The following is a 21,287-nucleotide window of genomic DNA, read 5'->3' on the forward strand; positions in this document are numbered from 1 at the left end:
TGAGTTAAATTCAACTCAAAGGTACATGCCAAAAAAAGAACGAATTCCCAGTAAGTTTATAATCTTATAATAAAAACCTGACGTTTATTTTTTTAGTCTATTTCCTTGGAATATTTGTGTCTTCTTCTTCTCCATCAACCATTTATCTCTTAATCTTTGCTTTAATGTAACAATGTCTTAATCATCCTAGTAAGTTATATATGAAATGGGATAAGCTGATGTTCTCTGAAGTGAAAGTCTTATTTTATGAGTCTTACTTTGTATCTGTTATTGAAAAACTGAAATACAGCTTAGAAATAGTAATATACTTTCCTTGCAATAGTAAATCCAAATTGTATGACACTCATATTATGATCTCCATAATTGCTAACACGGTGATTTAAATATGAAGTCTTATCTATTTAGAAATTGCTTACATGTGATTAAAATGATTTAAATATTTTAAATATCACACATTTTAGAGATCTTTATTTCTTCAATTTCTAATCTAGATATTCTGGAAGCCCTTTATGTAGTATTTCCTTTTCACAGTTACATTACTGGCTCCCAGACTCAGTCTATCTGGGTGACTGCACTTTAAAACTGTTTTGATTAGAAACTTTTACTAATAAGGATCTTTTACTCACTAGGCATTCTTTTTTGATCAGATGATACCTGCATAACGGCGGTCTTCCACAAGCTTTCTAAATATATATGTATGTTTAAATTTACATCTGAGAATTGACCTACCACAGGACCCAAAATCATACCCACTACTAAAGAAAAAAGGCAACGGCAAAATGTCAGTGAGGAGCTGAATTCTCCAGTGAGTAGCACAGAGGACCAGCTAAATGGGGCTGGTGCTTACGTAGAACCATAGACTAAGAGGCAGGTGGATGGACAGGTGCTTGATAAATGTGCTGTGTTCGGGACTGGAGAGGATTTATGAGGACGCACTAACACTAAAATGGTATCTGAGCTAATGGAGGAGGCATCAGAAAGAAGCGAACTACTGGTAACATATCATGGTCCACAGACTTGCTGACACTTCCAGGAGGCAGAAGATCGTCAACATGAGAGTGTTGGCTGGACCAGTCAGCTTCCCCCGTTCAGGTACGAGCATTGTTGTCTTTGGCTACCTTTTAGTCTCCATCTTCAAACCTGCTTACAACACTCTATAGATTATCTGGGTCCACATTATCTTGTCTCCAATCCCTGGAACTGCTCTATTTATCTTTCCTATCTACTTCTGCAGAATCTTCAGCTGTAGCCAGTGGACAGCGGGTGAGGGCTGGGAAGTATTTATTATCTCTGTCAAGTGCTAGTACACAATGCTGATATGCATCTTAAAATATGGAATAAACTGATAAAGCACTCATATGCCACTTCTGAGGGATGCAGGAAGCCAAATGTGAACAGTGCGAAAAACAGAGCTGCCAAGTTCCATGCACAAGCCAAGAGGGAGATTTGTACGGAGCTGAAAAGAGCTTAACTGTAGATTATCAGTGCGATGTTTTTGGCCTTTAGTACCATGTCTTGTGCTCATTAATATGAATAATACAAGGATGAAGCAAACTCTAATTTATCACGGCTCGGGAGCAGAAGTCCGGTCCTGGTTTCTCCAATTTCTCTCACGGCCCTGGTGTAGGGTCTTGTACACATCACTCAACTATTAAATATCTAACAAGTTTATAGCTCATTTTCCCCATTTGAAATGGTTAACTAGGGCATTTGGGAGGATTAACAGAACCGTGTTTTTAAAATACTTCTTAATATTCCTTTAAAAAAGAAATGTAAATTATTTGTCTCTCATGACAAGCATTTTTTATTTGAGTATAGTTGATGCACCATCTAACACAGACACTAAACACACACATCTAAAATTAGAGAAATAAAGGAAAACAGAATAACCCTACGCATAAAAATAAGCTAAGTATTATGTTAAAATACGCCAAATTATCGGAAATAATTCTTAGAGGTAATCATAGTACTGCTCAGTTTCAGATGAAGGGACAGATTCGGATGTTAAGTGACTTGCTAAAGGCCACATAGTTGGCTGGTAAGAGGAAAAACAAGACTCGGGCCCAGATGGCTGGACCCATAAATGTATGTGTTGTACAAACTTCCTCTCAGGGGAAAAGTGATTCTATTTTTCTTAAGATGTTATAAAAATCTTAAGTTTATTTTCTAAATATGTGTTTTCCAGTTAGCTACATATCACGCTAGTAGATTCAATGACTTGACACTCTACGATGTATGGAATTCATTTTACTACAAGTGAACAAAAAATGTATGTGAGAAGTTTTTTCATATGATTTATTGCTTGTTTGGTTAATAAAGATTTCTTTTAGCTGAGATTCCAGCATGTAGAAGCTATGTATAACTTATATTTTATAGATTGTCGGCACCTTCCAGAGTCTGGCATGTAGAAGGTACTCCACAGATGTTAAGTGAATTCTTGTTATATTCCCAGTTGTCAAAGGCTTAAGAATAATGGCTTAGGATATGGTATGTTCCTTTTCCAAAAAAGAAAAAGATAAAAAAACCTGCACATGTTCCAATCCTTTGATCGTTCCATAAGTAACTTTATTCTTCTCTGTAACCACATTTCTTTAAATGAAAGAAAATATGACTTTAAGAATGGGCAAGCCTGTGGCTATGGTGAAAGTAACTCTGTGTGACTTCTCAGGCTCTGTCATTAAAGGACAGAGTTTCTATCTGACCCTTTCTCTTTTTCTGGATGCTTGCCCTTGACACCCAGCCATTGTGGTGTAAGGAAGCTCAGACTAGCACATACGGAGAGATCCACATTAAGGACCAAGGTGTCCAGCTGACAGTCAGATATATGAGTGGGAGCCTTGAGAAGAGTACAGAACCAAGCCTTTGAGTTCTCTCCTTCTCTCAGTTAATGCCAAAGGAAGCAGAGATGAGACTTTCCATTAAGCCTGTCCAATTGCAGATTCACGAGCAAAGGAAATGTTCATTATTCTTGAGCCACTATGTTCTGGGCAACGTTATGCAGTGCTAGTAAGTGGAACAACTGAATATCTAAAGCATGCTTATTAAATACAAATAGTGAATATTTAAAATAAATAATATCTAAAAAACATAAGCCTTCACCATATTTTTGAATTACAAGCTGATATTTGGTCATTGTATGACCAATGCTATGTATGAATAACTACATAAGCACCTTTCTTCCTTTCTTGTTTCCTTCCTTCCTTCCATGCATGCATGCATCCATCCATCCATCCATCCATCTAGTTGTCTCTAAATTTTTCTCTCCACAACTGATTTATAAGATTGACCAGCATGCTGTCTCATATTCAGATAGGAACCAGGTTCTGCCATTTCTGGAACTCATATCATCACCAAAAATCAGTTGCTGTACTACCTTTGATACTGAGTTGTCTACCGTAACTTGTATTGTTGTTGCTGTTACCGATATCTTCATTTGGATATATAATGTATCGGGAGAAAATCAGATTCGGTGTCAAAGGACCTAGGTTCTTACTTTAACATCGCCGCTTACTGATGGTTATTTATATTTTTGGGTTTTAATTTTCTCATCTGTAAACGGAGGAGAAAATAATTGCCCCACTCAGTTGTAACAAATAAAGGGGAGAATATTTTTATTTTCAATCATCTAAGAGAAGTGAAGGCAAATATATGTTCACTTTAGTGCTCCAAGTTGGAAAACTATAGATCACATACATACACTTCTCTTTGAAATTTATCTCTCAGCTAGAGTGACCATAGTTTGCATGTTAAATTGTGTGATTGTATCTGTAAACACGGGAGAAACAAAGAGTAGACGACCTCAGCTAGTTTAGAATAGTATATAGGAAAATAGATTATCAGGACATCTCCCTTTTCATCAGATACAGGGAAACCAACCAACCAACCAACCAACCAACCAACCAACCTCAAACTCAATGGAATGTCCTGGAAAGGACTGAATCAAGATACTCTTAGCCTAAAATAGCCTATTAATTATTCTTTGTACAACTTGCACATTTTCTTTGATCTTCAACTTAATCCAGCCATTCTATATTCTTGGTACACATAGAGTTTAAATGTTCCAGGAAGGAAATGCTTATTTTCTCTTAACACACTGACAACTATCACAAAGCACAAGCTAACGGCATTAGTAACCTCATAATAAATTTAAATGTTACAGGCATTAGGAAAAAATGACATTTTAGGTTCTTATTCAAACCTGCATTCATTGCCCACTCCTCAATCTACTCCACTCAAAAAGTATTTAAATTAGTGACAAATGTAACTGGCTGACAAAGCATGAAAAACACAAATATATTTTGTTGGTAGAAGTTTTACCAGAATTCTTTGTGGAATCTGAAAACTGAACAAATATACGTCCCTTTTAGTAGCAGGCATCCATGTAGAATTTTGTGAACTCTGTTATTTTCCTCTCGTTGAAATCTTAGAATTATGGCTTTCCATCTGAAGAACATTCTTTTTGGTTCATTTTATACTGTTGATGAATTCACTTCTCATGTCTACCCTTAGTTATGAAAGTAAGACAAATTTATGGGAGTCACAGACTGAAAGGGGAGAAAATCCACAAGATCCTTTGGGCCTTTAATTAATGATTTATACCTGTATTTTCTCTTTAGTTAACATTTGGGGAAAGTATGAATTGGAGAGCTTTCATGCTCCATCTCTCCCACGTAGTTCATTGAAAGAACATAATTACATTGTGCGGTATGGCTGGAGACTTTAGAGGTTGGTGTCACACGCATATTAAACGTGCACAAGTATGTTTCTAACACTATAGTATGGTCTGAAGGACTGCAGCATGGTCACATCAATATTCACCTACCAGGAGGTGATGCACTTTGCAAATATCTGTTGTTTTATTTCTTAGAAAGAATAATGTCCAAGCAGCTTTGAGCTTATCTACAAACAATTCAAACTATATTTATTTTTATTTATTTATTTTTTTTAAAGATTTTATTTATTTATTTGACAGAGAGAGATCACAAGTAGTCAGAGAGGCAGGTAGAGAGAGAGGAGGAGGAAGCAGGCCCCCCGTCGAGCAGAGAGCCCGATGTGGGGCTCGATGTGGGGCTCGATCCCAGGACCCTGAGATCGTGACCTGAGCCGAAGGCAGAGGCTTTAACTCACTGAGCAAACCAGGTGCCCCCAAACTATATTTAAATATGAATTCCCTTGTCTCTCTCACTGGGAGGTTGAATTCAATTTAAAATATTTAATTTCATCAACAAGTCTAAATACTACCTGTTATAACGATTGTTTAGACCTGAATTTGAGTTTAATGTTTTCATTTGTTCTGTCCCTTTTTTTCTTTTTTTGTCTTTTTTTTTTTTTTTAGTTTTGCTTACAACCTTGGAAACGTTTTCCATATACATATTTCCTGGTTGAACCTTGTGTTAGATTTCATGTGTATTTAAAAAAATCAGGGGCTCCTGGGTGACTCAGTCGGTTAAGCTGCTGCCTTTGGCTCAGGTCATGATCTCAGGGTTCTGGGATCCAGCCCCACATCGGGCTCCTTGCTAAGTGGGGAGCCTGCTTCTCCCCTGTCTGCCATTCCCCCTGCTTGTGCTTGCTCTCTCCCTCTCTGTCAAATAAATAAAGAAAATCTTTTAAAAAATAAAACATTCAACAGCACTCAAAGGTGAATATAAAATGTTAGTACAACACCTATGATGGTATGTATGCTTGTATAAACATTTTGAGAGAAAAGAAGGTTTATAATTTACACGGTATAAAGCACTTGTTAGATGATGACTATAATAATGACATGAAGAGTTCTATCTTCAGTAAATACTCATAACCTAGTTTTGATGATACCAGTGCTGCGATGTCCCTCTCTTTTAAAAAAAATTTTATTTTCCTAACATGCAACAGCACATTTTTCTAACATTTATGAAATGACTTGCGGCTATTTGCACTTTTTTGGATTCCTGGGAGATTCAGCTGTAATTGAATGTGGTACCCATGGAAAGTTGACATATAACAATAAGCTCCGTGATTTCAAAACCTAGCACAGCAGTTTTGAAGTCATTTTAATAAGGAGTTTATTTAAATAGTTAACCAGCTTGCCTGGATAATAGAACCCAAAACCATTAAAACAGAGCAATATGATTAAAAAAAAAAAAAAAGATAGCCCCAATCTAAAAGAACAAAAGTATGAATCCACACTTCTACCCATTGATTATTTGGCTATTAACCCCAGCAGCTGACTTGTAAAATGTGTGCTCGGTGGGACACATACACGTAATTTGCTTCTGACACACCAAAAGAACAACCTGCAGCTTTCTACCTCCACTGGCATTTGTAACTCTGGCATACACATTTCTCCAAAAAGCTATGTCTTTTTGACATCCATTGGCTCTCTTGGCAGTACAGCACTTTTGCTTGGTGCCAGCTTTCCTCTTAGCTTGCATAGCTATAAAGTGCCAGGTGATGGGTTGTAAAGGGAGCTCCCTCCTTTGCAGTCTCGTTAATGAATAAGAAGATGCAAGAATCAGACTTCTTACCTTGAACTGACAGACGCAAGTCACAGTGTCTCCAATTCTTAAACATTCCCCATCAAATTTACAGGTGTTGGTGTCACAGAGGAAGAGATCATTTTCTCTGTCATCATAACCTCAAATTTAAAGAGAATGCTCCAGTCATTAAAAAATGTTATAGACTTCAGCAAAAAAAAGAAAAAGGAAAAAAGAAAACACTATCTTGAAGCTTTAAAAGAATTGCTCTAAATTTTAATTCCAATAACCACGGCTGTACTGCAAGGTCATTCTTTGCTGATAACCTCCAAGATCTGTTCAGTGATCAATATTCATTTCTTTTTTTCACAAGTCTTTTCTAGTCAGTTCTCTTTTAATTTTCTTTCTTTCTTTCTTTCTTTCTTTCTTTCTTTCTTTCTTTCTTTCTTTCTTTCTTTCTTTTTTTCTTTTTTTTTTTTTTGCTATTGTTATTTTATTTTGACCAGGGTTAATACTGGCAGCAGTGAATAAGGGTTTAACACTTGCTTCCTAGCTTCCTCATTTTTTTCTTATTAAGTAGACTATAGTTTACGAGCCCAAACTCCACGTTTTAGAAAAGAGCTGGTGATGGTCTCTGGGTGTCATTTTACCAATTCTCCATTCTTAATCATTCTTTCGCTTTAAGGTCTGGAACAACCCTTTATTTGGATTTTCTCCAGACAAAGAGGAAACAAAGACCCAATAATAAAGATAAACAGGCACAGTGTTTTCTGTGATGGTCTGTCTGGCTCAAATGAAGATTGATCACCTTTAAGTTAACACGGGTGGAGGGGTGTGCCAGGTTCTTGAAAATCTGCTTGGAAAACAAGTTTATTCTCTTTAGTTTCTGCAGATCTCCTCAAGATATCTGGCTGATAATAAATTTCTTAATTGCCAACCTCAATTTCACATTTAAGTTATTTCCTAGCACGATGTGATCCTTGGGATGAAGCAAACTGGTCATGCTGGACTACAAAGCTGTGACCATTTCAAACAAGTCATTTTGCAGGTTGTTTAATATGCCTACAATAAAGCACCTAAAAAGTGATTAGACACCTGTAAAGCGGAACTCAGCTTTTCAAAAATAACATATATGCACCCATGAACCATGAACAAGTCGACGTAAACATGTTAAATTTTATAAAAATACCAAATTTAGAAATTGCCAAAAACAGAACAAAGGCAATCTATTGACCCAAATCTAATAAGGTTGCAAATCTCAACCAGTCTTTAAAAAGCACAAACTGCAATGATGCCTAAAAATCTCCTCGTGGAATTTCCATCAGCAACAACCCAGGGCTACAGGTTCTTTCCTCCTATGAGTTACAGTTGGTCATTCCCACCTCTCCAAAGTTACACACACTTCAGCTCACATACATCCCTGGAAGCCGCTTTATTCATAGCCAGATTTAACTGCAGCAGAATTATATTTACAGAAGATGAAAAATTACATGCACACTTCTAAAACTAGAACAGAGCAGACCTAGGGGACAATACCCAGGCATGTTAACGCAATTTAAAATGCCACTGAAATCACCCCTCGATCCCGCCAGGGTATACTATGGGCTGTCACACTGAGATGCGAAGGCAGCCCAGAGTCCAGCATCTCCCATCCCCGGGCCGGGCTTAATTAGGAGGCTTCAGCATAGGAAAGTCTGCCAAGCTCCCCCGCTCAGACTCTGAAGGGACCCCGGCGAGCAAGAGGCGCGCCTGACCCAGTCCAAGGAAGCCTGCCCAGAAATGGAGTCGGTGTCTGCCGGGTCGGTTCCGCCCGCCTGCGCACAAGCCTGCCTGGCTCGGTTATGCCCACCCAGGCCTGGAGACCGACGAACGCATCTTTTCTCAACTTCCCTTCAGCATCTAGGAGCTTAGGGAGGCAAGAGAGAAGCATCTCCGGGCTGCAGAAACACCGTCTTTTGCAGCCAAGTAGACTGGGAGGATGTGAGAGGCAGAGAGGGAGGGAGGGAGGGAGTCTCCGAGAGAGGGAGGGAGGGAGGGAGAGAAGGAGTCTCTTGAAACCCAAGCTCCTGGAGAATCCGTGTGACCTGCTCTTGGACGCGAGACCGGGGCGCCTCCCGGCACTTTTGCCGGAATCCGTCTCCCCCGCAGTCACTATTTGATTTATTGCTTTCTCGCTTGTCCTTTCTCATAAAGTTGTTTCTCGCTGGTTTGAGCGAGACTTTTTTCTTCAATGATGGGGGAGGTTCCGTATAGTCTTTCCCCCCCGGACCGGGGCTCCTTCCGATGATCCACAGAACCGCCCCGTTTGGTATTTCCTAAAATGCCCGCAGCTCCCGGGGCACGGGTGCAGGGGTCGGCGCACCTGCACTCTCCGCGCCCCCAGCCCCGCGGCCCCGGCTCGCTCCGCGGCCTGGCCGGCTCCCGCGCCCCCTCGGGCGGAGGTCGGGCGTCCCGGAGGCTTGGGCAGCGGGAGGCCGGGGCCGAGGGCGCGCACGGGGGCAGGCGGGTCCGCGCCGGATACGCGCCCGCGCTGCGGGGCCCGGGGTCGGCGGCGGGGCTCGCGCTTACCGGAGCAGTTCCAGCCGGTGGGCGTCTGGCAGTCGCTCAGGGAGGTAGGGAACGCCGCGAGCCGGGCCGGGCGGGCCGCGAGCAGCAGCAGCACGGGCAGCAGCAGCAGCCAGCAGAAGCCCTCGCACAGCGTCCAGCCGCCGCACGGCCGCGGGGACTCCCACAGCACCATGGCTAGTTCGCGCGGCTCCGCAGTGGCCAACGGCTTCCGAGGGGCGCGCGGTCGCGGGGGCCGGCCGGCGGGCTACTGGGCATCCCGCGGACCGCGGCGGCACGGGCGGCGGCGGCGGCAGGGGCAGCGGACGGGGACGCGGCGGCCAGACCCGCGCATGATCGCGGGAGTTTCAGAAACATCCAGGGACCCGGCCCAGCCCCGGGAGCCGCAGGGTCGTCCGAGCGGCAGCGCCGGACCCTCGGGGGGCCGCGGCCATAGGGAGGGGCTCTGGGAGCCGCGGAGCACGGGGAGAGCGAGTCCGGGGGCAGATAGCGGGGTCCGCGGAGGCCGGCCGGAGGCAGAGTCAGGGCGCGCCCCAGCCCCGCCGCCGCCGCTCGCGCTCTGCCGCCCGCATCCCTCTGGCGTTGGGGAAGCAGCAGGTCCTCAGCCCGCCCGAGGTCACGTGGGAGGAGGCAGGCGCGCGCTGATTGGCCGAGCGGGATGCAGGTCCCGGGAGGGCGGGGTCGGCGCGGAGGCGCAGGGAGGCGGCGGCGGGCGCCACAGATGGGCTCGCGGGCCGGGCGCTGCCCGAGCGGAGCTGCGCGGGCCTGGCTCGCGGGGCGAGCGCGGGCTTCCGAGGGGGCGACCCCACACCCTTGCACAGCCCCTGCCCTCCCACGCTGCGGCCCGGGACGCCCCCACCGAGCCCTGCGTCCCGGCCAGGGCCCCGAGCCAGCTCCCTCTTCCGCGCGCGACCCCGGGGCCTCGCGTATCCGCCGCGGCCGGGGGCGTCTCCGCGCTGGAGCCGGGAGAGCGGCGGTGCAGGGGTAGCGGCAGGGCTGAGCGGGGAGAGCGGGCCCTCAGGGGTGTCCCGCTGGAGCCGGGTCGCCTGCGCGCCGGACACGCCGCCCGGAGCCGGACTCGGGCTGCGACTGTCGCGGCGGGAGCCCCGGGAGCGCTCCGGAGGGGCCGAGACCCGGGGGCGCCGAGACCCGGGGGCGCGGGCGGCGGTGATAGGGCAGCCCCGGCCGGCCTGGAAGCGGCTCCGCCGGGAGCACACGCCCCGGGGCCGCTCGCGGGCCGACTCAGCCCGCCTTCCGCGCCCGCTCTCTGGCCTCCCCGCCCGGCCCCGCAGCTCCCGCTCTGCGAGGAGCCGAAGGTCCGGAGCTGCCCTCCTCGCGCTCCTCCGCAGCGGGGAAGCTGTGCGCGCGGCTGCCGGGGTCGGGCCGGCGCTTCGGAGGTCGGACGCGGTCCGGACGCGCGGCCCGAGCGGCGGGGAGGGCTCCTGGCCCCAGCCCTGGCGCGTGGCGGGCGCGTCCCCGGGAGGCGGCTTCCGAGGAGCTCGGCCCGCTCCAGCGGCGTGGGGGGCGGCCCCGGCGCGGTGCGGCCGCGTCCGCCGGGTCTGCGGCGACCTGCGGGGGCGAGCGGGGCTAACTCGGCGGGAGCCTGTCGCCCGGCGCCCTCGTCTCTTTCCCCCCGCGGTCGCCGAGCCCCGGCGTGGAGGGACCCGCCTGCCACCGCTGCGCCCCACCACGCCGCTGGGCACCCTGTCGCCTAACGGTGTTTTAGGCGCTTAGTGACTGGTCCAGGAGCTCCCCGGGACGCGGATGGAGGGGGGCGTCTTTCTGTCCTGACCCGGGCCGTTACTGCGGTCACAGTGTTTTGGATGACCTACAAGGAAGAATTTTCTATGTGATTGCTCAGGGATTCAAGATTTTTTTTTTTTCTCCCTTTTTTCCGCAGCACTCTCCTTCTAAACCTCTGTCCCTCCTTCTTCCCTCTTTCTCTCCTCTGCTTCCTCTCTCCTTCCCTTCTACCTCCCTCCCTCCTTTCCTTCCTTCCCTTCCTTCCTCCCTTCCTTCCTTCCTTCTTCCTCCCTTCCTTCCTTTTCCCCCTTTCTCTATTTCAAGAGTCCTCATCTCTGTTTCTCTCTTTTTAAATCTGGCCTTTCCTCCTGTCCTGGTCGCCCGAATTTGGAAGAGCATGTCTGGTAGAAGCTCACAGACAATTAGCGTCCATCCCCGATCACTTAAAAGAGGCGCCCGTGCACTTGGAAAGCAGGGACTATCCATCTTTCGCAGGCACCGTCAGAAAAACAAATTGCGCCCGAGCTCTCCTTTTAAGTACTTTAACCTCCAACCTCCTCCCACTTCCTTGCTTTTTAACTTATCCCTTGAGAGATGGGATCGTGCAGCACCTCCGAGCCTCAAAGAAATCTCATCTTTTTTCCTGTGTGAAACCCAGCCCTTTATCTTACATCTCCGCCTCCGCCCCAAGATTACCCCCCAACCCCCGCCCACTTCCAAAGATTTCTGAACCTCAGTGTCTCTCGCTCCCGGCAATTAAGCCGCAGATCCCAGCATTCTAGTCGGTGGTATCTCGCCCCTCACCGACAAAGGCTCCATTAAAACAGATCAATTAGACCAGACGTTGGAGGCATCAAAAAATCGGCTTCTAGACAGCGCAGCTAAATTCTTTAAGAAAACGGAATACCTTTCAGATGGAGCTGCCGGCCGATATTGCAAAAACAAGGATTCAGAGATGTCTTTCACTGCACCCTTGCAGCAGAAGCGGCCACGTAAACACGCTTAGGGGAGAGCGAGACTTAATAACGCCCGGTTCAGAGGGAGAACATGCCAGTTTCCATAGCAAGGTTGGTGTGGTACAGTCAGGCTTATGAGAAGAAGGCATGCTTGAAACTAAAGGCAAAGTCCTCAAAAGTGTTTACCAGTAATTATGGTAATGAGACAGGACCTGCTAGGATTTCAGCACTTGGCTATATAAGTAGGATTTTACAGAACCTCTTAGCAGAGTAGAACTGTTATTGAATTCTCTGCTAAGTAAATTTTTGGCATGCTTTCTAATAATATGTACTCTTCCTAAGACATTTTGCCCAAAGTAACTTAAAACTCTAAAGGAGTTAATTACTGGTTGTGACTGGTTAACAAATGCAGTTACTTCCACAGAGGTTCTTTAAATTATTAAACAGTTTCAAGCAAAGCTGTTCCAATAGGAATGCTGTGATTTTGTTCAGCTTGCTTTGCATTTAGTGTTACAGTGCCACGGAGAAACAAATTCTGAAACCGGCAAGCACCACCAAGTGGCGGAAGAACATCACTCACTGAACAGAGCGGAGTATCACTGAACACGTAAATAAAAATATGTACATTATTTAGCCTCATCATTAGTACTGCAGAAACAGACAGGAGTTACATTTTATGGCAATGAAGATTGGATTAGTGATTGGATGCACCCTTCAACTTTCCCCCCAACAGGGTCAAATCAGTTTACTTATTAGAACTGAGTCTAAAACCAAGTCTACAAATCGCACTTTGCATTGCGCATTATATGAATACTAGCTATATAACCCAATTGTCTCATGCATTTGCACAATTTCTTATTTTAAAAGAGTACAGAATATTTACTTTCAATATTCCCAGGTTAAAGCAGTTTATTTGTGGCATACACAGTCTAGAATCGATCGACGCAAAGGGTGTGGAGTCAAGTTGTCATATATTTAAGCAGAAACAGCACAGAAATTCTTTTCATTGAACTTTTTCAAAACATTTTTCCCCCCTACATGGAAAAGTCATTGTTAAGGCTAGTGATATTACTCAGATCTTTAATGGGGGTGCAGTTGGGAGAAGGAAAAAAAAAGTTAATCTAGAACAATAATAATTTAAGATAAATGAACCTGAGAACTGCTCATCAGAACTCTATCTCCTACTGTCTACTACTTTAATATGTATTTTAATAATTATTAAATTATTAAGTTATTAACTATTTATTATAGTTATAATTATTAACTATTAATACTTTAATAGTATTTTAATAATGGTAAGCTATATAGTATGCTTCTTAAAGTGTTAGTGTCATGCAGGGGGAAACACATTTTTAGTCCCCACAAAACTCTTGTGAGACAAGGAAGTCCTTAACTCCATTTTATAGACAAGACATATAGCTTTTAAAACATCAAGGGACTTACTTGCCAATATGACAAACCTAGTCAGTGGCACAGCTGGGACTCAGCTTTGCCTTTTCTATGGAGTACCAGTAAGCCCTAAACATTAAATCTCAGTCATGAGCGATGAGATCCAGGAGTTTCCATACTTGCAATTCTTACGAATTAATTCATATGAGTTACTTAAGAAGCTTTTTAAAAGATAGACAAATTCTGGTCTCACTGTCAGGGATGCTAATTCAGAGAATTTGGGTTTGGACCATGGAATCTGTAATTTAATATTCATCCTTATTTAAGAACTAAGGTTCTAACTCTACTAACTCTACTCATATGACAAATGAAAGGATATCTGGATTCTTGCCCAGTTTCCACAGGACTTTTGGCAGAGAAGTTTCTGAGACAAGATAAGTGTTTACACTAAATAAAAGTGGTGGTGGGAGGTGCCTGGCTGTCTCAGTCAGTAGAGCATGAGACTCTCAGTCCCCAGGTCATGAGTTCATGTGTTTGAGCACCACGGTGGGTTTACAAATCACTTTAAAAAAATGATAAAGGAGTATACTCAGTTTGTAGATGGGTTATTATACACGTCTATCTCTATATCTACCATAAATTATTGAATTTCTCTATGCATATGTTTACCAAATATGTAGTAAGCTTCTATTATGTCTGACTTACTAGCTTTGTGACCATGGGCAATTTCCTCATTTGTATAATAGAGGCAATAGTAATATCTACCTCCAAGGGTTCTTCTGAAGATTAAGGGAGAAACATGATTTAATGATAATGGCCTTGGGGTGAATCCCTACATAAATGAATGAATGAATACATAAATATGTATGCATGTAGTCAGCTATTTACTTATATATAATTATAATTATTATAATAAATATATGATAAAAATAACTGAGTATACACAAGTTATATATGTGTGACATTGAAGTGCACAATATTGATTACTAATAATGAAATACAGTATCATTTTAATATCTAATCCAAAACCTCAATATTTTATCTCTTAATTTCTAGCTTACCTAAGATATATGGATGGACACAAATAATTATTTCATGAGCTTTCATTTATTTATTATTTACATTTTATTTATTTATTTATTTATATTATGTATTATTATAAAAAGTACATATTATATTATCAGTAACAAATATATTGGTACATCAAGTGTTTAATTTGTAGATCAAATGCTATTGGTAATATTTCCAAGAATTCATCTTCATTTCAGGTTGATTTTTTTTATTTTTAACTGAAAGTAAATTTTCTATCCTTCATGGTAATTATTTAATGATGCATAAATAAAAAGCCATGATTTAAAGAAATCATTTTATAATGTAAGTTCCTATGCCTTATTGATTCTGGTGCCTTCATGATAGTTCATGTGTAGATTAAAATTTCAGTGCTTAGAAAAATAGTTTATTTCCTCTTAAGGCAGTGACTGTACATTGTAATCACCTGGGGGATTAAAAAATACTGATGCAGAGTCTTTGCTCCAAGGTTTTGAGTCCCTCTGAAGGTGAGGTGGAAAACACTGGATTTTTAAAAGTTTCATGATGACTGTAATGCATAGCTTTGGTTGATAGCCACTGCCATGGGGAAAGTAAATGAGTGGGTGTTTCCTCATTATCCAAATATTCAAGTTTCAGCAAGTAAAAGGGTAATTGTTTTTCATGTAAAACTTTAAAATAAACATCTTACAAAAGACATTATCTGATTAAGATATTTAACCAAAGCAATACGCACCAGTTAATGTTGGCCACTAGTTTGCCAATAGTTTGGGGAAAAAATATTATTTTTAAAAACTACATATATAAGGCAGTGGGCATCTCAATACAATTTGGTGTCTTTTTATTTACAAATTCAGACAGTTTCCAATCACTATTTAATTATAATTAAGATATTTAAAGATAATTAAGCCTTATCTTAGACCTTAAGACTTTTCTTCAAATCATTATGAAACTTTATTTTTGCAGTTAGAACCAGAAGTTTGAATCAGTTTGGAATAAAGCTGCTTTTCAAGTCCCACTTGGTTTTAATTTAGTGGGGTTTTTGCTTTTTGTTTGTTTCTCTGTTTTGTTTTGTTTTTGTTTTTGTTTTTTTTTGGTTTGGGTTTTCTTTTTGTTTTGTTTGTTGTTGTTGTTGTTTGTTTTTTGCCCACCTTGTCTGTGGCAGACTAAGCGTCTTAGGAACTGACATTCTCTACTGTTTGACACCTCTAGCACCCAAGTGTTTCTTCCTCTTCCCCCTGACACCCCCAAAAGAAGAAGAAGAAAAACTGAGTGGAGAGGCTTCTGTCATAACATAAATTTGGGAAACGCTTCATATAAACTCTGTTTAGCTTCACAATGCACATTTGCATATTAAAGGCTCTGAGGAGCCCTGCAGTAAAATCAAACCAAAACAGCATCAAATAAAACTAAACACCTATTTAACTTTAATGAACTCAGGTTTTCCAATATTATTTGATCACGGAATCCCTTTTAGCAAGAGAACACTGCAGTAAAGTATGGCGATGGATTTTCATTTATTACACCGTTAGTAACAATAGTTTAAAGGAATGAGGCTTTTAAAAAAATTGTGTCCACATGCTAGAGAAGGCTGGTCCTTTTCTCTGACTTCTGTTTCACACAAACAGCAGCAAAAGCAGCTCACAGTAGGGTAAATACTCTGCAGCTCTTCTGATACAAGTCTCCCTGTCACTGTAAACATTATAAACAGGTACAGTCTTTCATCTTCTTCCCGCGGTTTACCTTAGATAGCAGTGATTGTAACACAGGTCAGATGCATATTGAATCTAACAACACTACTTTCTGAAAAGCTGTATTTTACATTGTTGAACATGCTAAAAGTGCTTAAACAATCCCGCAAGATTTTAAAGAGAGTTTAATTGACTTCTTTACACTTCTATACTTCTCTCTTTGCTTTGCAGCGTAAATCTGGACACTTAGCCACTCACTGGCTATTATTAGAGCTTCTGATAGGACATCACTGTGAGGCCATAGGGCAGGGCGACAGCGCATGCTTGAGTTGGAATCCTTGCCCTGACGCTTACAAGCTGGGTGTCCGTGGGCAGGTTACTTAGCTTCTCCGAGTCTCAGTTTTCTCTTGTCCAGAGTTATTTTTATTACTTGAATAACAAGAAAGTTAACCTGGTGTACGAAAATGGAGAATCAGGTGTGGAGCTCTACAGGAGGAAGAAGACAAGTTATAGGAAGGACTCGTGTCTATAAATAGAAAGCCACCCAGAGAGTTAAGGCAGACATTCATTTCATCTTTCTGGGGCAACAGCATCTTTTTTTTTTTTTTTTTTCACTTTACTTTAGCCATTTCAATTATTCTTTTTCACTGTAGTTTTCTCAGCAACCCAAACATCCCCATCTCAGATATGTGTTTCTAAATTGCATTTAGCTGCGTTAGATGTCTGCTGACCATTATCTATGTATCAGTGTGGTGTTGTATATATTTTAAAGTTTTAGTACATCTGATAATGGCACATTATTTAAATTATTTAATAGCTATAAAAATGGTTTATTTTTTAGTTTTTATAATTCTCCCATTTTCTTCTTTCTTTCTTTCTCCTTCTTTCCTTCCTTCTTTCCTTCCTTTTTTCTTTCATTGTTGTGAATAAGGAATTTACTGTTTAAAAAAAATCTAAATGCTGGCATTGTCCAGAAAAATTTAACAGCCTTATTTATAATTGTTATAAAGTTGAAGTGCTGAGACTTGTTCACTGGAACATTTTAACTTGCACTGATGCTTTATGTCCCCACATTTATATTAAAAATTCACACACAAATGAAAATGGAAAAACTGCCAGGACCTGATTTCTGTCCCCTGTTTTTCCACTTGCAATCATACATTTAGGCACTTTTTGATTCCATGGGTGAAAATTAAAAAAAAAAAATGACATTCAGAACTACCAATAAAAGGAAGAAAATAAATTTTGTTTAAAGAACGAAATGCGTTCCATCACAGTGTTTCGTGTGCACATCGTCCACCTATGCGCATGCCAGCCCCATGTCCTCGGCGTAACTGTGACACATTTGACAAAGCACACAGGTTGGTGTGTTCAAGAAAAGCCCACCAGCTCGACCTCACTGACCTCCTGCAAAGCGGCAACGGCTGCCCTCTGGAAGCTCAGGTCAGTTTGGAGTCCTGCGCACGTCCTCGCACCAGACTCTGGGAAGGAAATTGGCCAGACAGAGGTCGAGTCAACCTGTGCTAAGGTCTGACTGCGCGAGGGGCCAGGACCCGGTTGCGACGACGAGGTCGCTCCTCGCCCACTAGAGGGCGCACCCCCCGCGCGCGACCCCGCCGCCGGCCCCGGGCCAGCGCTTCGCCGCAGGTGGGTTTGCGGGCGGCGCGGAGCGGTGACTTAGAGACCTCGCTCAGCCGCCGCTGCCTGGGCTGCACCTGGTGGTCTGGAGGCGGCGCTGGGTTAGAGAGCGACCTTCCCTGTTTACTTTGTATAAATCCTGACTTTCATATACAAGATTTACTTTCCGTGCATCATAATTAGTCAAATGATATTGAATTTCAAAGATTTCATTTCAGCTCAGGGACATCATTCTTGGTCTATGTATACTCCAAGGAGGAAGCAACATGCTTTATACATAGTCGGCAATCCACAGGTGGTGCTAAATTAAGTCAAATTGCTAAAGCTAAGCACATTAATCCACACGCTTCAGGAAAGTGTGGGCCCATTCACACGTGTACTAGGAAAGACAGTGGCGTCCTTTTGGAATAACCTGGAAGTTCTCAGGAAGCTTCCTTTAAAAGGCAAAACTTATTTTGGGGAAAAAAAGTCAGCATTAAGAAGGTGATGTTTAGAGCAGACCAAGGAGTGCCTCAGCAATGGACAGTGGTTCCCTACTAAGTCGCTGTTAGTCTCACACCTCCTGTGGGCAGGGCTTGATTCTCGTCACAGCCTGTGACTGTGGGTTTGTTTGTTTGTTTGTTTGTTTGTTTTAACAAACTTTGTATTTCCCATTGCTTGAGTCAGGAGATCAGCCCCTCAATTCATCAGACCATGAAATAAATAATGGTTACTTGATGTGAAATTTGAGGTTTTCAAGTGATATGTATAGAAAGAAAGAGGAAGGTAGGCAACCGGTGGTACTTGAGGGCCTCTCTCTAACACACATACCGTGTGTGTGTGTGTGTGTGTGTGTGTGTGTGTGTGTGCATATATAATATATACATATATCTGCATATATGTTTGTGTGCATGCATACCTCTACACATGATAATTCCCATCATGAACAGATTATACAGAGTCATCCTGGCATCGTAACTCCTAAGTCTTCTCATTATGTAAAGGTAATGGCTCCCGCTACTCTTTTAGAATCCTTCTAGATTTGTCCAGGCATATTTTTCTCTTTCTATCTCTCATAGATAAAATATATAGAGACATAGTTAAAAATGTGCAGAACACATCGATCTGCCATGGGTGGATGGTCAGATAGAGAGAGAGATAGACATAGAGATGCATGAGAGAGGAGTCAAAAAGGATATACGCACATATCAATACAGATAAGTATGTATCCTTTTGATTTGCGAATGGTTTTGCAACCATATACACTGTTCTATTTCTTGTTTTATCCACTTAATAAACACAAGGAGATCTACGTCATGTGGCTTGGTAAAATTTCATGTTGTTGTCTCATAATTTATTCAGGACCTTGTTTATGGACATTTAACTTATTTTACTTTCAAATAAGAATTAATGCAACAGTGTTATATGATATACTGTCTTTTCAATAAGGCTATCTCCCCCACTTCCCCAATAAAGAGACTAAGAGACATACTGACAACACAGCTATGTTTTTATTTATTTTTTTTAATTTTTATTTATTTATTTATTTATTTATTTATTTATTTATTTATTTTTTAAGATTTTATTTATTTGACAGAGAGAGAGAGATCACAAGTAGGCAGAGAGGCAGGCAGAGAGAGAAGGAAGCAGGCTCAGTGCTGAGCAGAGAGCACGATGCGGGGCTCGATCCCAGGACCCTGAGATCATGACCTGAGCCGAAGGCAGAGGCTTAACCCACTCAGCCACCCAGGCGCCCCCACAGCTATGTTTTTAAAGGGAAATACTGAGGTAGCTAACAAAACAAAGCTTCACATTTTGTAGTCTTAACTACTCTCAATGAGGAATGTATTTAAACTGAGAATAATATTGGAAATATTAGAAATAGCTTTCAAATTTAATTCTGATATTCTTGCACAGAAGTGGTACAGTTATAATATTTTTCTGATTTCCTTCCATTTGCTGTCATAGTACATAATGCTGAAATTCAATGTAGTATCAGTTGCCATGTTTTAAAATTCAAGGTAATGTGAGTTGGTCTTGAACTCTTTCCAAGGAAGTTTAATTATATCATACAAAGATAATTGCATCTGTGAGACATACAAAGGACAATGTGTAACATGCTACACCAGTGTAGACAGAGTGAATTAGCTCTTTCCTCTCATAAAGCTATATCTTTCTTTGTCTGAGTTACAGAATCTTTAAAAATGGCACCTTTTCCCCTTGTATAGACAATTGTCTAGGGATTAGCAATGACACAAGCTGCTTTAGGGTAATGGCTAGGACTCTGAATTTGAGTTGGAATCTGATTTCAAATTCTGGCTCTGACCCTTGAAACCATGTGAAGCCTCATCTCACTGATTCTCTTTATACCCTTTTAATATATGTAACTTGACAGTTGCAATATGTGGATTAAATGAGATCTGTAATCTGCAAGGCTCTCTGTAATAGGACAGGTATCATGGCTGAAGTGTCTATAAAACAGAGGCAGTTTATATGATTTGGTCTTTGCTGCTAAAGTCTGAGTCAGAAACCCTGACAATGACTGGTGACATCTCAGCCCCCAGCATTCTGCTTTGAGAAATTACTCCTAATTGAAGAGCAGGGTAGATAAAAGAAAATGTAAATATTTGGAACTGTTGGTTAAGTATACTGTAAATCATCTTATAAATGAGATTTTCCATTTTTATATGTGGACTAAATCCACTAATTCCAGAAAACTAGGAAATTTTATAAGATAGGATTTATGTACTTTAAACAACTAACTCATTTTGTCTAAAGCAGAAAATAATGGTTTTCTTCATAAATCCATCATTGTTATGAAAGTTTAATCTGTGATTTTTCCTTGAGTAAATCAGACATAATAATTTAGGGGTTTTTAATGTTTTTCGTAAGAGTTTTGTAACTGACTTTTACATCTTTAATATATTTGTGACATATGATGCCATGAATAGATGAGGAAACAATGTCGTTGGTGAATGTGGGAAAAGCCAATGTTAATTTCATGACCAAATATAGTTTTTGTAGGTCAACTGTTTAATTATGCATTAGTACTAAGGTTAATAATATCTCCACGGCACTTGCTCCTTACAAAACCATTTAAATAATTCCCATTACCAGTACAACATAGTATTTTTTATTTCTATGTTAGAGGACCGGAAATTGATACTAAAGATTTATTCAATGTTTTCTAACCTAAGATTCAACGCTCCTTACTGATGAGCTTACTTTCTGAGTTGTCAAGATAACTACAAAGCACTGGTAGAAAGCTTCTCTAGCCAGACTACGTGGATCGCAAGTCTTAGTTTTTGAACTGTTATTGTAAGGTAAGTGATCACTTCCTTGTTGCCTGCATTCTCTCACTTGCCAAGTCGTACTGGAAATGGATGCTAATAACTTGCATTTGGCTTGTGCTTTAATGCGGCGGAATAGCACATTTCTTAATTGCGTATCACTTAGAATGGTCGGCCATTTAGAAGAAAGCTCTGTTCAGAGGCATTGTGCACATGACTGGGAGGATATTGTGGTGAAAAGATTCAACAATAGCTCCATTAATGTTTAGCTGATACCTGCATCTAATGGGTACTAATGCATCTTACATGACATATGTGAAGATAAATTTACAGCATTAATAAACTTACCTTCCATAACAATAACCTATTTCTCTAACAAGTTCTATTTCTCCAATAAAATATTGTCTTGCCAGTGTCATCTGATTGAAAGGTACAGGGTGAGATGCTGTGCTTCTATTGACTTGCAACAAAATGTCCTCATCTTGGCACACGGCATATATTTGTTTTATATGTAAACATATTAAAGCATTACCATTT

At 42.0% G+C, this 21,287-nt stretch overlaps 1 protein-coding gene across 1 annotated transcript in view; it reads right to left on the reverse strand.

The window, feature by feature from the left end:
- Positions 1-9,197, reverse strand: part of TMEFF2 (transmembrane protein with EGF like and two follistatin like domains 2) — a 229,683-nt gene extending 220,486 nt beyond the window's left edge. The window contains exons 1-2 of the mRNA XM_047720627.1: positions 9,021-9,197; positions 6,504-6,613 (exon numbers count right to left, since the gene is read on the reverse strand). Coding sequence (XP_047576583.1) covers positions 6,504-6,613; positions 9,021-9,192 — 282 coding nt within the window. The 5' untranslated portion in view covers positions 9,193-9,197. The remainder of the gene's footprint in view (positions 1-6,503; positions 6,614-9,020) is intronic.
- Between the last annotated feature and the right edge of the window lie 12,090 nt (positions 9,198-21,287).

The sequence above is a fragment of the Lutra lutra genome, chromosome 3 (assembly GCF_902655055.1).
Source record: "Lutra lutra chromosome 3, mLutLut1.2, whole genome shotgun sequence".
Taxonomy (NCBI): domain Eukaryota; kingdom Metazoa; phylum Chordata; class Mammalia; order Carnivora; family Mustelidae; genus Lutra; species Lutra lutra.